This window comes from Pecten maximus, chromosome 4, assembly GCF_902652985.1.
Source record: "Pecten maximus chromosome 4, xPecMax1.1, whole genome shotgun sequence".
In the NCBI taxonomy this organism is placed as follows: domain Eukaryota; kingdom Metazoa; phylum Mollusca; class Bivalvia; order Pectinida; family Pectinidae; genus Pecten; species Pecten maximus.
The window spans coordinates 11,241,139-11,267,918 of record NC_047018.1 but is presented as its reverse complement, the minus strand read 5'-3'; the positions used below and the strand labels follow the sequence as shown (position 1 = coordinate 11,267,918).

General features: G+C 35.6%; 2 protein-coding genes across 5 annotated transcripts; one reads left to right on the top strand and one right to left on the bottom strand.

Annotated features, from left to right (window-relative positions):
* Positions 1-832: 832 nt before the first annotated feature.
* LOC117325229 (protein wntless homolog) lies at positions 833-20,958 on the bottom strand. Of its 2 annotated transcripts, none has more exons than XM_033881321.1 (14): positions 20,785-20,958; positions 18,378-18,674; positions 14,765-14,889; positions 13,967-14,122; positions 13,388-13,524; positions 12,530-12,570; positions 12,207-12,334; positions 11,693-11,790; positions 11,142-11,205; positions 10,673-10,816; positions 9,722-9,875; positions 9,524-9,604; positions 3,077-5,355; positions 833-1,531 (listed from the first exon to the last, which is right to left on the bottom strand). In XM_033881321.1, exons 1-13 carry the CDS (start codon positions 20,888-20,890, stop codon positions 5,240-5,242), a joined length of 1,647 nt encoding a protein of 548 aa, XP_033737212.1. In that variant the 5' UTR covers positions 20,891-20,958; the 3' UTR covers positions 833-1,531; positions 3,077-5,239. The 2 variants fall into 2 exon arrangements, with proteins under 2 accessions (XP_033737212.1, XP_033737213.1); XM_033881322.1 differs by having other exon boundaries at positions 833-1,422.
* Positions 20,959-21,064: 106 nt separating this feature from the next.
* Positions 21,065-24,800, top strand: LOC117325227 (synaptonemal complex central element protein 2-like). 3 transcript variants are annotated; one of them, XM_033881320.1, is made up of 4 exons: positions 21,065-21,116; positions 22,123-22,241; positions 23,289-23,496; positions 24,058-24,800. In XM_033881320.1, exons 2-4 carry the CDS (start codon positions 22,141-22,143, stop codon positions 24,247-24,249), a joined length of 501 nt encoding a protein of 166 aa, XP_033737211.1. In that variant the 5' UTR covers positions 21,065-21,116; positions 22,123-22,140; the 3' UTR covers positions 24,250-24,800. The 3 variants fall into 3 exon arrangements, with proteins under 3 accessions (XP_033737211.1, XP_033737209.1, XP_033737210.1); XM_033881318.1 differs by lacking the exon at positions 21,065-21,116 and adding an exon at positions 21,269-21,357; XM_033881319.1 differs by lacking the exon at positions 21,065-21,116 and adding an exon at positions 21,346-21,520.
* The last annotated feature ends 1,980 nt before the right edge of the window (positions 24,801-26,780 follow it).

Below are 26,780 nucleotides of genomic sequence, written 5' to 3'. Positions count from 1 at the left end.
TTCCTGTCATTAACTCAGCATATTTCACTGAAGAAACCCGATGGTTAATATCCCCTGTATATGCAGTTTATTACAAACGTGTTTCTATATCATTTATTCAGTAAAAAACTAATACAAGTCTATAATTGTAAATTAAGAACATGTCTTAAATAGAAAACTTATAGAATGTAGTAAGTAATAACCTATGTCATGTAAATCGTTTCAAACAGTTTTAATATAGAAAATAAGGTTCTGGTCCCTTTGGTTTATTACATATTAGTTTTACCTTAAGGAATTTCATAAGATTCTTTGGCTCCTTGTTCATTTGTTTAACTGTCTTAAAATGTTTATATTCAGTATCTTTAAAGTACTTTGATGTTGTTTAACAATATGTATGTAAATGTATTGTTTATTAGTTATCATAATAAGGTAAGGTGTACAATGGAACTAAAATCTGAAAAATAAATGCGCATGGAAAATGGCTAGATTTCAAGAGTAATCTGAATGAATATGACAAGAAACACTCGGGAACAAAAAATACAAATCATGTAACAAAATTGGCCAGTGAAATATTGCACAAAATTTTACGTTTCTGCAAGAAATGAAATTTAATTTAGAAAAACAATTACATGTAGTGAGTGGTAAATTAGGAAGTTTATATCATATAATGTAAAGGACCATGTTGTGATGAGGAAGAACATTGCATAACAGCGATATTGAAATATAACTATTTCATCCTGACTAATATTTAACAGGAACGGATATACTGAAATAGACCTGTTATAGCCCTGATTAATATCTACTACAACAGGAACGGAAATTTTGAATAAGACCTGTCTATACATAGCCCTGACTGATGTCTATTATAACAGGAACAGAGATATTGAAATAGGCATTTCTAGTCCTGACTAATATCTATTATAACAGGAACAGAGATATTGAAATAGGCCTGTCTAGTTCTGACTGACATCTATTTAATATTATAACAGGAATGGAGATATTGAAATAGACCTGTCTAATCCTGACTGATATCTATTATAACAGGAACGGAAATATTGAAATAGGCCTGTCTAGTCCTGACTGATATCTATTATAACAGGAACGGAGATATTGAAATAGGCATGTCTAGTCCTGACTGATATCTATTACAACAGAAACGGAGATAAATATGCTTGTCTCGTCCTGACTGACATCTATTATAACAGGAACAGATATATTGAAATAGGCCTGTCTAGTCCTGACTTATATCTATTACAACAGGAACGGAGATATTGAAATAGGCCTGTCTAGTCCTGACTGATATCTATTATAACAGGAACGGAGATAAATATGCTTGTCTCGTCCTGACTGACATCTATTATAACAGGAACAGATATATTGAAATAGGCCTGTCTAGTCCTGACTTATATCTATTACAACAGGAACGGAGATATTGAAATAGGCCTGTCTAGTCCTGATGTCCTCTATTACAACAGGAACGGAGATATTGAAATAGACTTGTCTAGTCCTGACTGATATCTATTATAACAGGAACGGAGATATTGAAATAGACCTGTCTAGTCCTGATGTCCTCTATTACAACAGGAACGGAGATATTGAAATAGACCTGTCAAGTCCTGACTGATATCTTTTATAACAGGAACGGAGATAAATATGCTTGTCTCGTCCTGACTGATATCTATTACAACAGAAACGGAGATAAATATGCTTGTCTCGTCCTGACTGACATCTATCATAACAGGAACGGAGATATTGAAATAGACCTGTCTAGTCCTGATGTCCTCTATTACAACAGGAACGGAGATATTGAAATAGACTTGTCTAGTCCTGACTGATATCTATCATAACAGGAACGCAGGGTTGCCAACTCACTCACGTGAGACAAAAAACTCACGTAAAAACGTCCCTAAAATGTCCCTTCTCACGTTGAAGCAATCCTCACGTAACGTGAGGTACAAATCTCACACATGAAATCGACAACTTTAGCTTGGGACTGTTCAAAGGGGAATAACTCTTACAGTTTTTGTAAAGATTACACTAGGCGTCGCGCTTCACATCCGGTTGGTAGCGACGGAAGCACGTTTGGAGAGCTGACTTCTGAACACGATAACTAAGCTTAGGCCTACAAAAATAGTGAGTAGATCTAATATTCACATTCTCAGTTTATAACTGAACAACCCCTTTGATATTTCGTGGAATATGCCGTCGCTTAAAAGGAAAAAGATCGCTATCTAGTCCACTAAGCTCGCCAAGTTCAAAGAATCGACATGGGGAAAAAATTCACGATTGGATTTCTAAAAGTGTTTTCGGAAATGAGCATGCCTATTGCCTATTGCAAGTTGTTTAAAGCTAACTTTTCGATCAGATCAAGGGCAGTATGTGACACATTTTGTCAGTTGGCATTGAGTTGGTTTTACAGGTAAAAGTTTATATATTACCACAGCTAGAAATTAAAATCTTGACGGATAATTCATAAGTAATCGCATTTTAATTTTATTTTTGCAAGACAATCGGGAAATTCTATATGGCAGTGACGGACAAAATGATTGCAAAGTTCCCCCTGCATGATCCTTCTTTGCCATGGATTTTTTGGTACCTAGCCATAGAAATATATACTTTATCTACTAGAAATTAAATGCAAAAATCTCAAACGTAGTACATGATATAAATAGAACAGTTATCCATTACTTCAAAATATTTTATAATCTTAACCTTAAACTATTGATTAAAACTATTAATAATCAACTTACAAAAACTATTGGAAACTTATTTAGTTCTTCAAGTTCTACAACTGGCAGCTAGATTACATGTAATGTCACCAAGGATGAGGAGAAGGATTCACTTGAGGAGGAAATTATTGACTTTCAGCTTGCTCCAAAGGAGGAGATTTCAAAGCAAGGAGATATATTAAATAAATGGCTTAAATATCTGTTAATGTCTGATATTTTTTCTACAACATTTAATCAAATAATAAAATGCTGTGATGCCGCGTCGTCGTCAAAAAGTCTCACACATTGGAAGAGCCCAATGTGGGAGATCTCCCACATTGGGCTACTTACAGGTTGGCAACCCTGGGAACGGAGATATTGAAATAGACCTGTCTAGTCCTGATGTCCTCTATTACAACAGGAACGGAGATATTGAAATAGACATGTCTAGCCCTGACTGCTATCTATTATAACAGGAACAGAGATATTGAAATAGGCATGTCTAGTCCTGACTGACATCTATTTAATATTATAACAGGAATGGAGATGTTGAAATAGGCATGTCTAGCCCTGACTGATATCTTTTTAATATTATAGCTGGAATGGAGATATTGAAATAGGCCTGACCTGTATAGTCCTGACTAATATCTATCAACAGGAAGTATTTGTCAAGTGTCTTCATTCTTTATGTATAGAAATGTTCTTTTAAATAGCTTTGTATGTACTTAATGCTTGGATAAAAAATAAAACATTTAAAGGATCATTCACAAAGTGTATAAACCATGAAGTAGATTACGAAAACATCTCACATAAATACAAAGTCTCCCACATAATAAGTGAAATCTCTGTAATAGCTAGACATGTATAATCTTGTTAATTAATAGCTAGACATGTATAATCTTGTTAAAGGGGTCAAGAATTCTGCAATGTATTTAACAGATCTTAAATCAAAATAACTTCCTGGTAGAGGAATAGTTCATACCTGTCAATACACACAATCATCAGTTGTTACGGAGTGATGTTCTACTTAACTATGGCTATCCGAGACATATACTGGGAGGGGCACATGTTTTTATGCCTTCCTCAATACAATTTTCCCATATTATAAGAAATTGAGAACACGACCCAACTCCATTAATTCTTGCCTGCAATAGTCCTTATAATATCACACATCGTCCTACCCAACATAATGCCATACTTTACCTTTGTGTGGTCGGTACATTATGGAGTTTTTGCCAGACAACAAAATCAATAAAGTTTAAGACAGAAACAGATAATACATGCTTAAATTATTTTAAACAATATTTATATAAATAGTTTATATCAAATTATTACACCACTTGGTAAAAACATACAATCAGTATATAACAATAAATATACCATACAGTTTTACTGTACTGATTCATCATGATCAATGTTCTGCAACACTGAAGATCCAAACCTAATTCTCAGAAAAATGTTTTTCCTGTAAAATGTATGATAAAGATCATTCTTATGTAATAATGTGCCATGCTACACATTTCTCATTGCTTCCGGGAAGACAAGAGAGAGAGAGAGAGAGAGAGAGAGAGAGAGGGTGGGGCTGGAGAGACAGAGAGAGAAAGTGAAAATATCAAAGGTACAACAGAGCATATTAGGACTTTTCATGAGATTTTCAGACTTTTTATAGAAGAGAATATACAATATTTTAAAGCTGAAAAAAGTCTGAAAATACCTGAAAAGCTCTAAAGGAATACCGTAAAGCAATGTATGTTAAATTAAGTGAATTTTTATTTTTTGGTAGTTGAATAATAAAGGAGTTTCACAGATGATAGATTTTAAAATCCAAATTAAGTAAAATTGTTAGCAAGTATCTATGTGTATCCCATAAAAGTTCTATCACAAAAATTAATTTTCAGAAATTGTGATGTTAAAGCTCTGGAAAAACTCTCTAGGAAGGTAAGTGTGTACTGATATAAAAGACACTCTTCTGTACAAAAGATACAGTAGACAAATCCATCGTACAGCACTGGTATAGGTCAAAGTCTGCCGTTATCAAAGAACATGAAATGCTTACTTGGTAATTTCATTCATAGTTTTGTATATATTGTTGATTGTTTGACTGTACAAAACTTTCGTTGGTACCTTATAACAATAAATAGCAGGCTAACATTTCAACTATTATCCTGTCTTGTTAATTTGTGTGGTTCCTCTCAAAAATGGTAACATTTCAAGTTACACAGTGTCTGTTTTGAGGAATCTTGGGCAGATCAATCAAATTTGTTATATTATTCAAAAGATAATGAATCTTTAAACTATAAAATTAAAACACATAGGATAAATATGGATATTAATGCATTTCACATATTTATACAAACACTGATTATATTTCATACAATAACCATAGAGCAAGTACTGGTCAAGTACATGTACATATAATATACACATGGTTTTAAAATGATTTCAAATCATCAAATATGTACTGGACAAAACTTACAGTTTCCTTTCACATTGGCTTTTTGAGACAATTTTTGAGTCCTAAGATTCCTGACATAGCAATAGTTACCAGCTGATTAATCCTGGGCAGTTTTGCTGACAAAAGCCTGGAGGGCGGACGTCTCCGATGGGAGACTTGATGACGGTAACTGTGTTAGCTGTACAGATTCCTCCTGACTATTCTCATCAGCATCTGCAATGATTGATAACAATCTTTGTGTTTACTCATTTTACCTTTAATAATGTACCATGGCACAATATTATAATATTGTACTCATAAACCGTTAAAACATGGTTCATACATATTTTCATACCAAAATTCAAGCACTATTCCAGCACTTTTTCTCAATTTTCCAGGTGCATTTTCTGTACAATCTTGTGGGGAATGGAGGTTATTTTTGTCCTTAATATGATAAAAATAGATAAGAAACCCAAAGGGCCTGAATCCCTGACATTGCCAGTTATCACATCCAATTTTCATGTTGACAGTAATATGTTAGTGATGTTTAGGAAATGGTATATAATATTTCTAACACTAACAGAGACAATATTATTTTTTGATGCATTGGTTTATCATGATGTAGGGTTTTGTAGAGGTGCATTGTCCAAGTCAGGTAATGGTATTGAAATACCAAATATTACTGCTGTTGGTGTTTTGTTAAATCAAATATAACCAATGTGGAATTGTTACATGTAGCCATGTGATGCATGGTGTGAAGCATGTTGTTGATCCTGTGTAGAGTAAATGAATATATATTGTGTACATAAAAGGTCACATATTTCTCAATGGTGACTTGAAAATTGGTCATTTGTATGCTGAATCTTTATAGCATTCTATCCTTGTTATCTACTGCCAAAATATGATCCGTATGGGGCTTCTGGAACTTGAAAAGAAGATCATTGAAGATTTTAACCTATCTAACACCTATGACTTTGAAACAGGTCAAGGTCGTTGATATGAGAAAATTGCATATCCGTCCATAGTAGAAATCAACTGGTACGAGATGAGTACCCTAGATCTTTCAGAATTTGAGAATGAGATTTGCAAATTTCAATTCTAACTATTTGGCCAGCGAGTCCTTGAAAATAGATCAAAACAATTTATATGAGAAACTTTGTACCACTCTGCCAAAGGTACCTCCTGGCAAAATATCAGTCCTCTAGGACTTCTGAACTTGAGAAGATTCTTGAACTTGAGAATTGCCCATGAATGTGATTTACATGTAATTTTAATTGGCCTCTCCAGGTGTTTGATGACTTTTCACCACTCTGAAAGGAAACTTGAATACTTTCCAAATGTATTCTTTGAAAATAGGCCTACCTAAAGCACACACACGTCTTTTGAGCGTCCAGTTGATCATACCTGTCAAGTTTGTTTCCCGCATTGGACTGGAGACTCCCGAATTAATCAATACAAAAATCAAATTCTCCAGTTTGAAATCAATTACCCGCGCCGGTCCAGAATTTTATTAAATTCTCCAGTTTTCTCCAGCTTGGCCCAAGTATAATGTACCTCTGATCATTGACACAGCAACACGAGGTGCGTCAATTTGACGCTTCAAATAAGTCTTAAAACGTTGTCCAATATACAGACTCAACAAAGGGCATATTAGCTATGGTCAGTGACACTAATTGACCCCTAGGGGTTAATCAAAAGAGTCGGTCGACTGTGACAAACCCCGACTGTCACCAAATTGGGTCTCGGGTGAAGTTTCCAATAATCAACATACCTGTAGTAAAATAAGCTATTTGCAATGTAGATTTTTCCAAAGAAGTTATACAAACCCCAAACTAGCCATATTTGCCAACAAATCAGTATATTTTTTATTGATTTAAGAATGTTGGCAAAGGACTGCAGTCAGACTCTCAAAAAAATCTTTCTAAAAATGGATCTGGAATCCGGACAATTTTTTCCGGATATTTTTTTTTTCTATTTCCTGATTTTAGACAATTATTTTCTGGGAAATAATATAACTAAAAAAAAGAAAGATACTTATTTTTCTGGGTTTTTTTCCAATAAACTGATACATTGATTTGATTTTAAAAAAAGAGCCTTCAATATCTATATTTAGATTATTAAAAAATTTATTATTGATTCAATATTTGGAATTATTGGAAGGTTTTTTTATGTCACTCTCACTGATTTCCTGTATGACACGTGTTATAGAAAGTTTCCAGTTAACACTGGCTAGTTCTCGGAATCATTCTTGAGTCATTAAGCATTTAATTTTAGAGAAAAAATTTCCAGCTGGATTTAGATCCAGTGAATACACAGGCAAAAATGTATAGCCAACACCCTGCATCTGGAAAAACTGTGATAGGATCCTCTCTGCATTGTTGTGTATTGAATAGTTATTGACAACTTCCACATTGCCCGGTAAAAAGCACAGTTCAACGGGGGTCATTTTTACCAAATTTTAAATTAGCCCCCCAAAACGTCTGAAAATGTGCTATACACACTAGGGGAGGTCCAAATACATGTAGACTGTACCTAAATCTCAAGTCCCTGTGGTAAAAAATGACCAAGTCGATCCTGTGATAAACTTGCTTCATTCCAGAAGTTCAAGTACGTGTTCGTGTTAGAAGGTCCATCTACGAAATTGTAATATATAACACCATTCAAACCAAAAAGTAGATTTAAAGTTAAATTACTACTTTGGTGAAATTTGCCTATTTTAACACATACAACACCCTTCTTAGAGTGACCATAATTTGAGTTAGTGGTGGTTATTTTGAACCCACTCTCGTCCATAAACTCTTGACAAGGCTGTACCGTTTTGCAGATATCCATAGGCTTGTGTGTAAACCATATGTTGCGAAAACCTGTCACTGGATGGACGTGTAATCCGTTTGTATGCGAGATCCAAATTTCTTGACATAGTGCTGTATGTAGTAGAAGTATCCACTTTTCCTGAGACGGGGATATTCACTCAATTTTTGTTTCAGTTTTATCCTGGTCATAGATGGTCTATCTTTAAAAAAATATGTATTATTCCATGGCTTTTCCGACAGAGCGCCATCAGACACATATTGCCTCTAGTTTGTAACAGTCTGGCGATTAACTTAAAACTTTTCAGCAACTTTGATTATACATTATAAAAGTTAAAAAAGACTAACCGTGAGGGATATACGTGTAACATATAATACATGTACATTTTACATTTAACTAACAACTTATTTTTGTAATTATGAATGTGCTAAATATAAGAAAGTTGAAAATAGTATATCCCGAAATGGAACTACCGTTTGTAGTCTGTTAGTACATTTCAATTACTGTGTTCCTGTGGTTCTGTCAAGGACGTATATATTAGAATAATTCATCGTGTCAATAGTAACTATCCACTCTGATTGGTCAGTTGCTACGATAAGATCAATGGGACACTAATGAATCACACGACCTGCGATTCCGCTCCGACATTGAAGGAACCTGACAACAAACGATTTGATTGGTTGTTCAATCAAAAGTAGTAAACGGATGGGCGGAGCGATGTAACGCTACAATCCAGTGCAGTTCCCTGTACGTGTGCTTAGCATTGTAAGCAAGGCAGTGATAGAACTTTAGCTGACTTACTCGGGTGATTAGGAAAACAATGGTCAGTGACTAATTAGAAGGTAAATATTCATGTGGAAAAATACCTACAAGGATGGTATTACCTAATCATACACTAGAAGTTCCAGTACTGACATAGCCGAAATATATTCTCGCAGCTTCATTTAAAATCTGTTATTCTCCTTTAATTTGCTATGAATATAGAGATTAAGTATTATGATCTGTATCAGATTTAAAAAGGCTACAGAAAATATATTACGACATGAAAAATCTGCTTCTAACACACAGATAACAAACAACGGACATTTTGAAAAATGATGAGTATTGATGAATTATGGACTTGTAAATAATACATCCACATCGTGAAACTGACAACTTTTCCTATGTTGTAGTAAGCAATTGGTTAAATTCAAGTCAAAACCCAAAACCCACACAAAATCTCAGATGTTGATTGTATTTATTTTTGACCAATCTCTATAAACCGGATATCTGTGTAAACCGACCAATCATTCTGGTCCCTGTGACATCTGGTTTAGACAGGTTATACTGTAATTCATTCAGTATTCCTTCACCCTAGCATGCTATACAACCAACACAACCATAATCAGATCTCCGGGCGTCTTGTTTATCAACAACAAGTTACCAAGTCTCTGGGCCTCTTGGCTATTGAGAAGAAGTTGTTTAAAGAGGAAAGTTGAAGCCGGATGGATGATAGGGCAGACTGATGACCGACGCCGCACAATGGCATAAGCTCACTTGCCCTTCAGGGATGTGAGAAGAAAGACCAAAAAACGTTTTTGATAACACTTACCAACTTCCACAACTGTTTTATGAGATGGAGCATACATGGACAGCAATCCAAAGATGTAGACGTTCCACATGCCATACACACCTGAAACAAATTTTGAAGCAAGTTAACTCTATCTAGGTCAACAATGAGGTTATTTATAAACTTAACATGTATGTTTGGCAACAATACATGCTGTAGATGTATGTAGGTTACACTGACCAGTAAAGAATCCACTAGTGTACTGGATGTTCAGGTCCTCATCTCCCCACTTCCACTGACCCTCGCTTAGCTGACTAATGATGAAGAAGATGACAGTCATGGCAGAACAAAACAGTGTCACCAGCATCAGGAACTTAAACCGGTAGATGAGACCCTGCCAACAAGGATACAAAAAAACAAATGACGAAAAGTGTAGAACAGCCATTGTTCTATTTTCTTGCTAGAAAAATGGGACCTATGTGATGAAAGAAAAGAAACATGATTATCATACGTACTGGGAATTTCCCTGCATGTGAAGGTTCAAAACTAACTACCGGTAGCTTTTTTCATTGTATACAGACTTCAACAAGAGTTGTCAGAAGACATTATATCTTGTCAAGTGAGTTGGAATATTCAGATTAAGTTTATCAAAAGCGGGTCAAAGTCTCAATCAAGGTCAGCAGGTCTGCAAGTATAGTACGAATGAAAATTCTTCTTTCAAGGAACATAATTTATAATATTAAAGCCTTATCTGCTACATGCTGTGGCCAAAGTTAAAGTTGTTTTTTTGAAGTAGTCACCTTTTATCTTGATTTTTAAAGTAGGTCAAAGTCACTGTCAAGGTCATTAATACTGGTACCAATGCAAAGGTCTTGTCAAAAGGAACACATATGTCAAATACCTACTGTAAAATGTATCCTCATTATTATTGACACAACATTGTTTTATGTTCCTGCAAGCTAAAAATGAATTCACACTACCCCTTATTTAACACCATTTGGGATTTATTCTGTGAATCTGATAATTGACTATATAATTGATTAAAGTAAGGCCATTTCACTATATACATGCCTGTTTAATTATCCAAATACAGAATGTTTTCTCCCTGTATTAACAGCCAAGACTAGAGATAATGGTCTTTTGTCAATGTTAGTCCCTGCTTATTTAATTGTAATAGCCTATCTTACTTACCATATAGAAGCGTCTCCTTAGACTACTCATGCTGGGCAGAGTCATCCGTTTAGCGCTTATGGTTTTGAACACACATACGACCATATAGCACAGAAAGAGGAAATAGCAGCTTGCAGCAACTCCAGCCAGAATGATGAACGCAAGCTAAATAATAAGTTAAGTTAATAAAGGGACTGTTTGTACAGGATTTACTATTGTACAGGTTTTAGCTGGAATGAAGATCAAATTTCCATCATCAAAATGATTAAATAAAACCAAATGATCAGTTATCAAGGTTATGATGAGTATTTTGCAGGTAAAATCTATACCAGAGTAAAATCATGGTTGCTTAAACAGCTTCCTGTAAATGCTAGTTCCCCCGAATCAGATGCTGTCTAGTTACTGCTTCAAAATTATAATCTATACCTTACGGGTATCTTTCTTATACAAGGGAGATAATTCTGTATAGCCCATTGGAATGCAAGGATACAGCTAAGTTTGTACCGGTAGGCGTTGTCCAAACACTGAAGAAGGGATTCTTTAACTGGATGCCCCTAGACAAATCAAAAGACACAAGTTATAAAATATGACACTTTCGAATCTTTATATTACTTTTTTATTTGCATATCATATGTACATGGGCAAAACACACACTTATTAAGTGTGTGTAAGGTCTCAGGGCATTTTGATGTACTTTTCATTTTATGGTCTTTTTGTAAGAAAACATCACTTTAAATGTAAATGCACCTTCTGACTTGGATTAAAAGTTACTTGTCTCCATGTTGGCTACGTGTACCTTTATGCTAAAAAGCATGGTCCAAGGTTAAAACATTATACTGACTTGTCGATTCAAGACATACATATCTGCCATATCTACATGGCAAAAGAAAATTGTGAAAGTTGTCAAGACGTTTTACATATTGTTAGTAAAAATTCTGCAATATTACATAAAATGATTTACTCTGAAGTTTCCAGTATAAATCCTTATTTACACCATCTTAGCATTTTATGTAGGAAGTATTGAGATTATAATTACAGCACCTTTCACACATTTCGAAGACAAACATGCAGAGGCAGCCAAATACGACAGCTGCCAAGTGTTTCCAGTATAGAGACAGGCGGTTCCTCTCTGTCTGGTCCTGTGGAAAGAAAGTCACCAAGATATCAAATTATGCCTGCTGCAACTCTCCATGAACAGATCTATTAGAAAATTTGCAAAGCATGATTAAAACATTATGTAATATGTATTAGCATATATTTTGTATTATAAGCTACATTTTTAAAAAGTTACCCAATTTGGTCAATCCTCAAGTTTAATATTTGTACTAATCACACAATTTATATTTATTATCTAATATATGATTGAAATGTATGTTTCAAGAAATAATTATAGTAGTTGTTATTACATTGTGGAAGTATCTATAGCTACACCTAACACAAGATCATACCAGGAACATTAATCACATTTTAACATATATAATAATACACATGTGTCAGTGAGAATAACTACAAAGCTAATTGGTTTCTTTTAAAAACGTTTAGAATGAAAGCCCACCATGATGTGTTCCCCTGTGAAGATGATCCAGAAGGAGAGAAGCATGGCATAGAACACTCCCTGTCGTATGTCATTGAGTAGGAGCATGAACGGGATGTCAAATGCCAGGGTAAACCACTCAATAGGACCTGTACAGGAGGCAAACATATCACCGATATTTATTGTATCAGATATACGCTACATTATGGCAATCAAGTAGATAAGACTTTGACAAACCAATTATTAAATAAAGCTGAAATTGAAAAGGGCAAGTAAAAATGAAGTAAATTAAATAGCTGTCAGACTAAAACATGTAAATGGAGTAAGAGACAAAATATACTCACAATTCAGGATGGTCATTACTATACCCAGGGCAAACAGTGTTCTGAAATGGGAAAAAATACATAACTGTAATCATTGAAGGTGTATCCCTATACTCAGAATAAATATCTGGTATTCAGAGCTTGTGCTGGAATTCAGGAATAATTGCTCCCAAATTTAAGTACAATGTAATTCATTGTGACTGTTGGTTTCAGTATTTTAGTGTCTGTTGACTTCTGTTTGATGTAAAGGTGGTTGTGTCACTGTGAACAAAATATTAACTGCATTGTGTGGGTGCCACAATAGCTCAATCAGTTAGAGCACCGGCCATGAAGCCTCAGGTGAAGATCTGAGAGTGTGGCTTGACGCTACCTATGTCTGTTTGTTTTTCAGGAAGCTGAGAAACAGGCCTGTTCTCACAGTTGTGTCCATGGACAAGACAAATTACTCAGAATGGCATGCAACAGGCCTCTCATATGTTGTATAATGAGGTATTCACCAGCTACTTAAAGGATACTGAGCCCCCCCCCCCTCAAAATGATCCTTGCTATACACAGTGCAGTAACCCAACAAATAAACAAAACATTGGTAAAATCGATTGTTACAGTATTGTTTTGGTTTCTATCCAAGCAAATTAAAACTTTTAATCACTTGTAGCATTTGCCTACAAGAAATAACTTCTAACACACATTTTGATATCATGATCCTATTCTATATATAGTAAGTTTTGTTAATTTCAAAGACTTACACTTCTTTGACTGTGTTTTTGAATGAAGGCCAGGGTTACCTTTCCTAGAATTTGTGAACAAGATGTATACAAATGTCTATATACAAAATTAAATATATGTGATTACCAGGGTATATTTATGATGGAAACATACCTCTCCAGCAGGTTTGCTGGTCGACACATCTGGGTGATTCTCCTCCAGAACCAGATCAAAATACCAAGAACCATGGGAAACATAGCTGTCTTCAAACTAAACCACACAAAACTAAAACCTCCATTTTGGTGAATTCCCTGCAGAAAATATCAACCATCAGAAACTTCATAACATTATAAGGGAGATAACCTACTAGATATTAAGATATGATGTCAGAGGTCTCACATGAAATTTTCAACATACAAAATAACACTTTTTGCATATGAATATTTAATGTAAAATAAATGTTCATCCTTTTTTTCCTTACACACTTATATACCTGGTACATGTAATTATATACTACAGCAAAGGATGTTTTGTGGAGAAAAAAACTGTAGATCATACATCTATAAATGTTTGACAACTAAAATATTTTCCGGTACTTCATAGAAATCAGATTAAAAATCATATTGTAAACCTTCTAAAGAAACATGCACAACACTGGGTATTTTTGTCTACTGTCCAGCTAATGTACACCAATGACACTACAGTGTACACTCTCACAGTACAGTGAATGAACATGGAAGACTTCATACTCACATGGATGTGCATATCAACGATCTTTCCAATGTCAATGTTAATGCCCTTCAGTGGGAATGTTGGCAGGCGGATATTGACAAGATAGTAATGGTGGTGGACACTGCCAAGTTCAAACAGCTGAAGTAGGTCACAGTCGTAGATATCACCCTTATCCATCTGAAACCACAAGTTAGCAACTGGATTTCTACATAATATAGGTATCTTCTAACAAAAGCAATAACAGACAACCATAACAATCGTGTGTGCCTGCCCATACATAGAGGATATTAAATGGTTCCCGTTTAATATAACATATATATAAGTTTGACAGAATATCGATATTTTTAAGAGTGCGAAGCACTTTTTTTTACTAAGTTTCCATGGTGACAGAAAAAATACTGAAAATGGAAGGTCCGCAATAGCAAAAGGCACAACTAGGGCACTAGTCTGATATATACAGAAAGTTTCAAGGAGATGCATTGAACGGTTATGGAGTTATAGCCCGGAAACAGTAATTTGGTATTTTTGATTAAGTCTCCACAGTGACAGAAAAAATACCGAAAATGGAAGGTTCGCAATAGCAAAAGGCACAACTAGGGCACTAGTCTGATATATACAGAAATTTTCAAGGAGCTGCGTTGAACGATTATGGAGTTATAGCCTGGAAACAAAAGGAAACAGTAATTCGGTATTTTTGACTAAGTTTCCATGGTTACGTGTTTTGCGGGGGATAAAAAAAAAATGACTAGATAGATCTGTAACTGACTTTTCAGTCCTACAGGAGTTCACATACATAACCTGTATCAACATGACACAGACCTTTTTAGTAAGGTCACAATCAATATTTCTGTCCTCAATTGAAGATGCCAATAGTGTCCAGTTTCCATTATCCTGCTTGTTGCTAGCTGCCAGACGAATGTCCATCTGCAATTTGGCTTTATCCACTGTGAAAAAAAAAAAAAATCTCTGCATGAATGTATTACAAACCATCTAAATGCTTTTACACCAATTCAAAATGAACATAAATACTTGTAGCGATATGCAACATTGCATTATACAGTATGACATTGTCACTCAAGCAGGTACCATTAAAACATATGCGTCTTTAGTATACATTTAGAACTTCAGCATAGATAAAATAAAAAGCACTAACAAAGAGGAACAGTTACTATTTTTTCGAAAAAATTCTGATGGCAAATTTAAATATCGGTATTCACCATCTTATTTAGTCCCTTTCCAATCTATATAGTCTGCATTTGGAAATGGCAAAACTTCAAATATCCAGTTATTTTAAGAGATTTACAAAGCTTCCACCCCCAGAATATGCTACACTGTACCGTGCACAACCTGAAGATTTCAGTTGTTTTAATTATCAGCCTTTTAAATATCTGATCTTGGCCTATTAACATTAGAACTTGATCCTGTCATAGGGATATGCTATAGGGATCTGTGGGTAATGTTATATTATACCTAAAGGGATATGTGGGTCATGTTATATTATACCTATAGGGATCTGTGGGTCATGTTATATTATACCTATAGGGACCTGTGGGTCATGTTATATTATACCGATAGGGATCTGTGGGTCATGTTCTATACCTATAGGGACCTGTGGGTCATGTTATATTATACCTATAGAGATCTGTCAGTCATGTTCTATACCTTTAGAGATCTGTGGGTCATGTTATATTACACCAATAGGGACCGGTGGGTCATATTCTATTATACCTATAGAGATCTGTGGGTCATGTTCTATACCTATAGGGACCTGTGGGTCATGTTCTTTACCTATAGGGATCTGTGGGTCATGTTCTATACTATAGGGATCTGTGGGTCATGTTCTATACTAAAGGGATCTGTGGGTCATGTTCTTTACCTATAGGGATATGTGGGTCATGTTCTATACTATAGGGATCTGTGGGTCATGTTCTTTACCTATAGGGATCTGTGGGTCATGTTCTATACCTATAGAGATCTGTGGGTCATGTTCTATACCTATAGAGATCTGTGGGTCATGTTATATTATACCTATAGAGATCTGTGGGTCATGTTATATTATACCTATAGAGATCTGTGGGTCATGTTCTATACCTATAGAGATCTGTGGGTCATGTTATATTATACCGATAGAGATCTGTGGGTCATGTTATATTATACCGATAGAGATCTGTGGGTCATGTTATATTATACCGATAGAGATCTGTGGGTCATGTTCTATACCTATAGGGACCGGTGGGTCATGTTATATTATACCTATAGGGATCTGTGGGTCATGTTATATTATACCTATAGGGACCTGTGGGTCATGTTCTATACCTATAGGGATCTGTGGGTCATGTTATATACCTATAGGGATCTGTGGGTCATGTTTTTATACCTATAGAGATCTGTGGGTCATGTTCTATACCTATAGGGATCTGTGGGTCATGTTATATTATACCTATAGGGATCTGTGGGTCATGTTCTATTATACCTATAGGGATCTGTGGGTCATGTTATATTATACCTATAGAGATCTGTGGGTCATGTTCTATACCTATAGGGATCTGTGGGTCATGTTATATTACACCTATAGGGATCTGTGGGTCATGTTCTATACCTATAGGGATCTGTGGGTCATGTTATATTATACCTATAGAGATCTGTGGGTCATGTTCTATACCTATAGGGATCTGTGGGTCATGTTATATTACACCTATAGGGATCTGTGGGTCATGTTCTATACCTATAGAGATCTGTGGGTCATGTTATATTACACCTATAGGGATCTGTGGGTCATATTCTATACCTATTGGGACCTGTGGGTCATGTTCTTTACCTATAGGGACCTGTGGGTCATGTTCTATACCTATAGAGATCTGTGGGTCATGTTCTATACCTATAGGGATCTGTGGGTCATGTTCTATACCTATAGGAACCTGTGGGTCATGTTCTTTACCTATAGGGATCTGTGGGTCATGTTATATTATACCTATAGGGACCGGTTGGTCATATTCTATTATACCTATAGAGATCTGTGGGTCATGTTCTATACCTATAGAGATCTGTGGGTCATGTTCTATACCTATAGAGATCTGTGGGTCATGTTCTATAACTATATATATAGGGACCTGTGGGTCATGTTCTATAACTATAGGGACCTGTGGGTCATGTTCTATAACTATAGAGACCTGTGGGTCATGTTCTATACCTATAGAGATCTGTGGGTCATGTTCTATACCTATAGAGATCTGTGGGTCATGTTCTATACCTATAGAGATCTGTGGGTCATGTTATATTACACCTATAGGGATCTGTGGGTCATGTTCTATACCTATAGGGACCGGTGGGTCATGTTATATTATACCTATAGGGACCGGTGGGTCATGTTATATTATACCTATAGGGATCTGTGGGTCATGTTTTTATACCTATAGGGATCTGTGGGTCATGTTATATTATACCTATAGGGATCTGTGGGTAATGTTCTATAACTATAGGGACCTGTGGGTCATGTTCTATAACTATAGAGATCTGTGGGTCATGTTCTATAACTATAGGGACCTGTGGGTCATGTTCTATACCTATAGAGATCTGTGGGTAATGTTCTATAACTATAGGGACCTGTGGGTCATGTTCTATACCTATAGAGATCTGTGGGTCATGTTCTATAACTATAGGGACCTGTGGGTCATGTTCTATAACTATAGAGACCTGTGGGTCATGTTCTATACCTATAGAGACCTGTGGGTCATGTTCTATACCTATAGGGACCTGTGGGTCATGTTCTATAACTATAGGGACCTGTAGGGATCTGTGGGTCATGTTATATTATACCTATAGGACCGGTGGGTCCTATTCTATTATACCTATAGAGATCTGTGGGTCATGTTCTATAACTATAGGGACCTGTGGGTCATGTTCTATAACTATAGAGACCTGTGGGTCATGTTCTATACCTATAGAGATCTGTGGGTCATGTTCTATACCTATAGAGATCTGTGGGTCATGTTCTATAACTATAGGGACCTGTGGGTCATGTTCTATAACTATAGAGACCTGTGGGTCATGTTCTATACCTATAGAGATCTGTGGGTCATGTTCTATACCTATAGAGATCTGTGGGTCGTGTTCTATAACTATAGGGACCTGTGGGTCATGTTCTATAACTATAGGGACCTGTGGGTCATGTTCTATAACTATAGGGACCTGTGGGTCATGTTCTATACCTATAGAGATCTGTGGGTCATGTTATATTATACCTATAGAGATCTGTGGGTCATGTTCTATACCAGATTACCTATAGGGATCTGTGGGTCATGTTCTATAACTATAGGGACCTGTGGGTCATGATCTTTACCTATAGGGATCTATGGGTCATGTTCTATTACACATAAAGGGATCTGTGGGTCATGTTCTATACCTATAGGAACCTGTGGGTCATGTTCTTTACCTATAGGGACCTGTGGGTCATGTTCTATGTCTAACTGCAGAACAGCTAAAAGAAACTGGAAATAACGATGCATTTTCAATTGTTGTCCATTTCTTGGCCATGGGATCCAAAAAGAGAAGACAATTTGTTCTGCTGTAATTCCTTCTTCTTGAATCTTTTTATCACTTGGATCCAAACTTTGGAGACTTTCACAGGCATCTTTACCACGGGGTGGAAACCATTTGTTTTTGTCTCTATAAGCATTTCTATCAAGACATTTTGTGGCAGTCATTGATATCACATGAGTTGGTGCAGGTGCTGTAACAGTAAAAACTACAATTATAATACACTTCTTATCAATAGTAAAATATATAGGCAAAGAAACTTTTATTTGAGATAAAAAATTGTTATTTTATTCAGTCCAAAAAATGCTAAAATGATAATATGATTGTAACAGTAACATAGTAGACATACTGTACATGAGTGAAAATGAAATTTTTACATTGTCATAGTTAACAATTAGTACACGCATACATATATATCTATACATATTACTACCAATATAGGATCAATTAAAATCCTCTACACAAGAATTAATTCTAAAATTATAACAATATATAGAGAAATATAGTGGTGTTCAGGTAGTTCATTGAGTATCACTTATTTGAGGTTTTGACCTATTAATAGAAAAAGAAATTTGTAATCAAGTTTCATCAGAAATCCCCGACATCATGATAAACAGAGGAATATTAGATATAGCTAATTGGTATAATATGTGAAAAAAAACGGTCAAAATTGATCTCTTGATTGTGGTTGTCACTTAAATCATATGAAATATAAACATCTAGATGTTTAGAGAGGTGTACAATGTCAAAATATGCTTATGTTTAATTTGTATGTGCATAATATAGGCTGGGGATTTAAACAGTTTCAAAAATATAACCAAGAAACTAAGTCACTAGGGGGAGGGAAAGACTCAAGGGCCTATTTTTACATCATGATTGTGTTAATCTCTTTATGCCCATTAATGCTATATATGGTTATTGGGGAAAGTAGGGGGTTGTTCTCAATGGTTTCAAAAATATAACCAAAAGAATAAGTCCCTAGGTAGGGGTGAAAAACACCCAAGGGCCAATTCTAACATCATGATTTTGTTTATCTCTTGATGCCCAGCAATGTTATACATGTATATTATATGGTTACGGGGTGGGAATCTCAATAGTTTCAAAAATATAACCAAGAAACTAACTCCCTGAGGGGTGGGGATGCCTATTTCAAATTACATCATGATTGTATTTATCTATTAATGCCCCAAAATGATCTAATATACCCCAAAGAAATGCTACCAGCAAAACATGAGTGATATCCATTACTTGGTTCCAGAGAAGTTGTTTATATAAATTTAGCCAAATTGACCCCATTTGCCCCCCCCCCCCTCCCCCCTCCCCAGGGGTCAGCCCTACCATTTGTACAATTTTTAACGCCTACCCCATAATGATGCTACCAGTCATATTTTGTTAAATTCCATTTAGCTGTTATAAAAAAAAGTCATTTGTTGACAGACGGACGCCGGATAAAATAATGGCATAAGTTAATTAACATTGGTCCTTTGAACCAGGTGAGAACAAATATTGATTGGATAGACAGAACCGATAATTGATCAGGACATTTCAACCAATTCCCATCACTAGTGAAATAGTCTTCAGAATTTCTTCGTATAACTCTATATGTTCTAAAAATGTACACTGGTTAAAAGGTACAGGTACATTTTATTATCAGTTTTAATAGACTAATAATGCAATACCAAGCAGTGGAAGTAAATGCTTTTCCAAACTTTGCATTAAATCCCATCTTAGGTCAGATTGAATAGTTACATTGTATATCCATGTTACATTTAGAACTGTAACAAATTTAGAAGTTACTAACTTGATCTCACCTGCAAATATATCAGGCCCCTATGCACCTTGGCATGACTATAAAACTGATAGAGACTTGATATAATCTAGACACACCATTTTTATTACTTTACCTGGTGTTATGCTATAATAAACGTATAGAGACATTTTGGACACTAGGAATACACATATGTACAGTATCAATTCCTAGTAACATGTACCGCACACTGTAAATAGGATACTCAAGTTAGTAGTGTGACTGTCTCACCTGTCTTAATTATCTGGCCCCCTCAGCCCCTGTGTGGATGTTTATAGCTGCACTATTATTCCTACCAAATGCACACTAACGGTAGGTCGTGAAAAAAATAGCTTCAACATATACGGCTATCAGCGAATAAATAACGACGTGTTTTAGCGTTACGCTAGTGGAAATATACAGATATTATAATAAAGTCAAGAAAACGAGTGGAATATACAGATATTATAAAGTCAAGACAGCTGACAGTCCATGGTGCGGCACATGTTATACTTACCGATCACAGCGCCGATCAGAAAGAAGACTATCTGGAGGATCAGGAGAAACACTCCCAATGTTATGAGTTTTCTCCAACTCAAAGTCTCTAAAACGACACCCGCCATGCCTTAGAATATTCTTTGTCAATAAAAGAACTCGTCGACCCTCCGAAGTCTGAATCACAGCTCTTCTGTGTCAGGAGGGCAATTAACTTATTTCTCTAACGTTCTCTTGGTTTTACCTTATAACTGAAGCATACATCTAGAAATGTATCGAGTGGTTTAAATTATGCGCGCCCCCTGGCAATGTTTACTCGAGGTCATTCCATAACACGAGACAGGGTATGTAAGGGTATGTAAAAATATAAACAATCTGAAACCGACTCGTATAACATTTACAGCTGTATGAATTATTTTTTTCTCGCTATGATTATCTAAAAGGGACGCTTTACATTGAAATGGCTGCCAGAGTCCGAGGGGGAAAGCATTGAAAACATATATTCCAGCCCTTTGGATGAGTTCATGATATGTCAGTCAGGCGGTAATTTCCGATTTATGCAGCGAGACATTCTTCAATTTACTGTTAACAAAGGGTAAATGGCTTTAAATACCACGTGGTGGATACAGAATGTGAAGCATTTTATGTGTACGGAATAACGTCATTGGTATTTACAACCGTTTACGAGATATCTACCAATCAAATATTTGATAGGAGTTTATTCTGCGTCGTCTGCCTACATATTTAACACCTGTACTGTATATGTACTGTATCGTATTTAGACTATATTACTTATCGTTCAAAGAAAGGAATTCATTTTTTCGAGTTGATAGACCAAATTAATGCCAAAATGTAAAGAAAAGAATGACGACACGATGCAATGATGATAAAGGACTCAGGAATGGGCCGCTGAGGGGACGTTATTTATTTAACAGTTACAGCCGTTGTGTAGATGATGATGACGATTTAAAGACGTAAAAGAGGGTTCATTAACTTTGGTCCACAGCTACACTGATCAATTTTGACTGGTCTAACACTCCATTGCATCATGTTTTTTAAAAGGCTGTTTAAAAAAAGAAGAGATTTTGTGATTAGAAACAGATGTAGTCGAAATTTGGAGTTTGGATGTCGAGCGGATATGCGTTACAGAGCTTAATGCGGTTTTAATGAACCACTGTCTGATCAGTGCGTTTTGTATATATATTTATTTAATTTTAACCTTGAATTACAGCCAGCGGGACTGCCAATTTACCCGAGTAAGTGTTTTATAACTTACCCTTCAGGGTTGAATACAATGCGACATCATTTCGTTGTTGTCAAGAGACATAAAATTTGCTTCTTTCTAATCTAAATTTTACAGGTATTCCTTATCGGCAAAATGCTGTCACCTGCAGACAATTCTATTCAAACACCAGGTATTTCCGAAAATGCTGAAACTCCCGAGTGCCTAAACCAAGAATTAATGAAAGAGAACCAGAGGTATAATAAAGTCTCCGTATCCCTTCTTAATTGACTATTTTTCTTAAAAAGAATTCAGTTGGAAAATTTGCTATACTTTGTAGTTTGTTCGATATGATGATGTTTCGTTTTTTTTCTTGAATAAAAACGTAGTTAACACCTTGATTAAAACAATATCAAGAGAAAAATCTTGGCTAGCCAAAACTTTCTTTTATACCTTACAACTAAAAACGACAGTACTAGATATCTACCAGAATGACCAAAGTTACTGTATAAGGAGATTTAAGAGTTAAAGACAGACTGAAATCTACAGTTCATTCCGAACACGGTTGCTACCTTCAGAAACACAGTATTTAACCAGAGTACTATAGTATGCAGCAATCATCTGATCACCGTAGTGATAACATATTAAACAACTTCCAAAAACGTGCAGCGGGGTGCAAAGGAAATGGTACACATAAAAAGGTCAAGAAAACTACTTCCCAAGGTATTGCCAAGCAAACAACTAGAAAGGTTCAGCTTTTCAATGCTAGGGACAATGCAGAGCTATTTGACATCGGGAAAACCATTAGGGAGAGCAAACACGTATTTAAATAGATCATGTCGTATACATAATGAAGTGTAGAGCGAAGAAACGGAGGGTACAGTATTTTATATTGATAGGCAGAAATAGCTGATTAAATGTTTTCAGAAGGAAGGTTGTTCCATCTTTGATCGTTCGAGAAAAGAAGGATTCCTTGAATGAAATTGCTCTAAAAGAAAGTTGATGGCTGCCTAATTTGTCTTGATATATAGGTTTTAGGTATTCAGACACAAATGATCACTCGAGAATACGTGAAACAATAGCAACAGTTAGGCATTCTCTGCTGGAAGAGATTGTTACTGCATCGATATGGACAGTATTAAACACTAGTTAATGGAGGAATACTTATTAATATCGACATTTAAAAAATGTATATTACGTTCACATATTGCCTAAGTTCAGATATTCCGATCATAGTTAAGCTATCTTTGCTGATGCTTTTTGCTATTAAGTCGTAATTTTTTAGCAACATTCACTTTCAACAGGGTCATCGAATGCGCATCGCCAGTGTTGGTTACTGAAAGTGGTGATCAAGGCAGCTCATCTAAATGCCATACACCTAATATAGTGTCAAATGAAATGACAAGAGAGGATATCATATCGGCAGCGAATGCACTCATAGATAATCTCAATAACAAACGGAAACGAGACACACAGCTCTTAGACAACTTCAAAAAGGCACTGGAGTTACAGGTAGGTATACACCGATAAAAAAAAACAACAAACCTCAGTTGTACCTTATGTTGGTGGTAGTAAACCTATTAAGTTGTAGCACAGGCGTCTGGTTCTGGTTAGTACGTATACAAAATAAATAAGGGCTTATATTCCCCCCTATAGATACTTACCAGAAGCAGACGCCTGTGGTTGTAGGTACTGTAACAGTGTATAGAGATATGGTCTGACATCAGTATGTGTCATTTTGAATGTGCCTCATACATAGAAAGACAACTCCCATTTTTATGATGTATTATGCTTAATTATCTAGCATTTGCCTCCAGATATTATTTGCAATAACTTCATATAGAAACTATGCCCTATGTTATATAAATGTACCAGTGTTGATAATCACACAATACCAAAGTCAAGTGTAGACATTGCATAAATACCGTGATGCATCAAATAAAACGTTATAGTTAGAAATACACGTGGTTTTTTTCGTCTGGACCTTTTGTTTGATGTCGACGTTAAGTTTGCTTGTGATTAAGATTCTGAAAGTCCGATTGACTTGAAACGTACATTGTACATTTAATCTAGGTTCAGAGGACATGCACTATGGTTGAAGAAAGGATGTTTCATGTTTACGAAGAGCAGGGGAAAGTGGTCCAACAAAAGCTTCAAGAACTGTTTGCTGGTATAGAAAGGATTGCGAAAACGGAGGCCGAGCTGGCAGAATTCAGGGAGGCACTACGGCTATTGTATACTGATATCAACGCCTCTCCTGAATGATACAAACATTTGTAAAATTGCACAGATAAATGTGTTGTTGACAGTATACAATGATATACATAGTTTCCAGTCTTCCATGAGTCAGTGCACTCTGGGAATCGTGCTTAATTGGTTGTATGTTACTTTATATTATGTTTGGAATTTGATTGCATTTTACGGATGTGTCAGAATGAAAACTCAGCGAAATCAATGGCAATACAATACTATTTAGACACAATCACTGCTCAACTGTCGGAAAATGTTTAAGGTCACGTTTTGATACGATAATACTAACATGACGTCCCACAGACTACTGTACACGTAGTTCGCCTGTAATCACGTAATTTATATGTTCCATAGGTATATCTCATTGGGCCCATTTCCATAAATTGATATTTAATGCAATAAAATAATAGCTAAGTTAAATGAATGCTGTCTTGAGTTTCCGATGAACACAATGTAGCATGGTGTGGTAGTGTCAAAAAAAGTGTGTTGGTATCGACTTTGTATTCAGTTTGTATTCAATGTTGTTTTTTTTTTACAATGAATAAGCAAAATAAAAATATGAAAATATACAACACGTGTTCACTGTTGTTAACACAACATCGCCAGCCATTTATTTAAAGTCGAGACTCCTGACGATTGCGGTCAACCGATAAAAAAAGTCTATTTCTTAGATATTGCACATCAATAATCAATATATTATATTATTTTCTTCTCTTGGTTTAGAATGGACATCGCGAGTCCATTTTGTATTACGACCTCAGACCTTTTAAGTTTATTAAAGGTTTACCTCTGCTGTGCTGACTAGTTGTATCGCTCATCGTCTCTGAAATACATATCAGCGTGCTCCATTATCACTAACCCTATGTTATTGCTGCCATTAGGGATGTTTTAACATTCCTTATGTTTCAATTTAGGTAATTGGAAATAAGAAATCTAGGGCCATGTGTTCAAGCCCAACATTACAGTCGGCCAATAAATGAACACATGATAGTATTAAGTCGAAGAAAATTTATTATTGTGTTGTGAAAGGATTATGTTATGTGCATTTTGTTTGTAGGGGCCGCGGTGGCCGAGTGGTTAAGGTGTCCCGACATTTTATCACTAGCAGAGGTAGAGGACCTCTGGTTGCGAGTTTGAAACCTACGTGGGGTAGTTGCCAGGTACTGACCGTAGGCCTGTGGTTTTCCTCCAGATACTCCGGCTTTCCTCCACCTCCAAATACCAAATCCTGGCACGTCATTAAATGACCCCGGCTGTTAAAAGGACGTTAAACAAAAACAAACAAACAAACAATATGTGCATTTGTTGTCTTGATTTGTAATCACCATATCGAATAATTTGGTTGTCATTTTCAAATGTTCGCTAAGACTAAGATCCGATGATGTTCGATAAGACTATGAGATCCTGTGATGTTTAATGGAACTGTTTGAAGATGTTATGATATTTTAAAAGACTGAGATCCTGTGACGTTCCAAAAGGCTCTTTTAAGACTCTGTGATGTTATATAATACTGTAATAACCTGTGATGTTATATAATACTGTAAGATTCTATGATGTTATATACGATTGTAAGATCCTGTGATGTTATATAAGACTGTAAGAGCATGTGCTGTTATATAAAACTGTAAGAGCATGTGATGTTATATAAGACTGTAAGATCATGTGATGTTATATAAGACTGTGCGATCCTGTGATGTTATTTAAGACTGTGAGATCCTGTGATGTTATATAATACTGTAATAACCTGTGATGTTATATAATACTGTAATAACCTGTGATGTTATATAAGACTGTGAGATCCTGTGATGTTATTTAAGACTGTAAGATCCTGTGATGTTATATAAGACTGTGAGATCCTGTGATGATGTTATATAAGACTGTAAGATCCTGTGATGTTATATAAGGCTGTGAGATCCTGTGATGTTATATAAGACTGTAAGAGCATGTGATGTTATATAAAACTGTAAGATCCTGTGATGTTATTTAAGACTGTAAGATCCTGTGATGTTATATAAGACTGTGAGATCCTGTGATGATGTTATATAAGACTGTAAGATCCTGTGATGTTGTATAAGACTGTAAGATCCTGTGATGTTATATAAGACTGTAAGATCCTGTGATGTTATATAAGACTGTAATAACCTGTGATGTTATATAAGACTGTGAGATCCTGTGATGTTATATAATACTGTAATAACCTGTGATGTTATATAAGACTGTAAGATCCTGTGATGTTATATAAGACTGTAAGATCCTGTGATGTTATATAAGACTGTGATATCCTGTGATGTTATATAAGACTGTAAGATCCTGTGATGTTATATAAGACTGTAAAAGATCCTGTGATGTTATACATATAAGACTGTGAGATCCTGTGATGTTATATAATACTGTGAGATCCTGTGATGTTATATAATACTGTAATAACCTGTGATGTTATATAAGACTGTGAGATCCTGTGATGTTATATAAGACTGTAAGATCCTGTGATGTTATATAATACTTTAAGAGCCTGTGATGTTATATAATACTGTGAGATCCTGTGA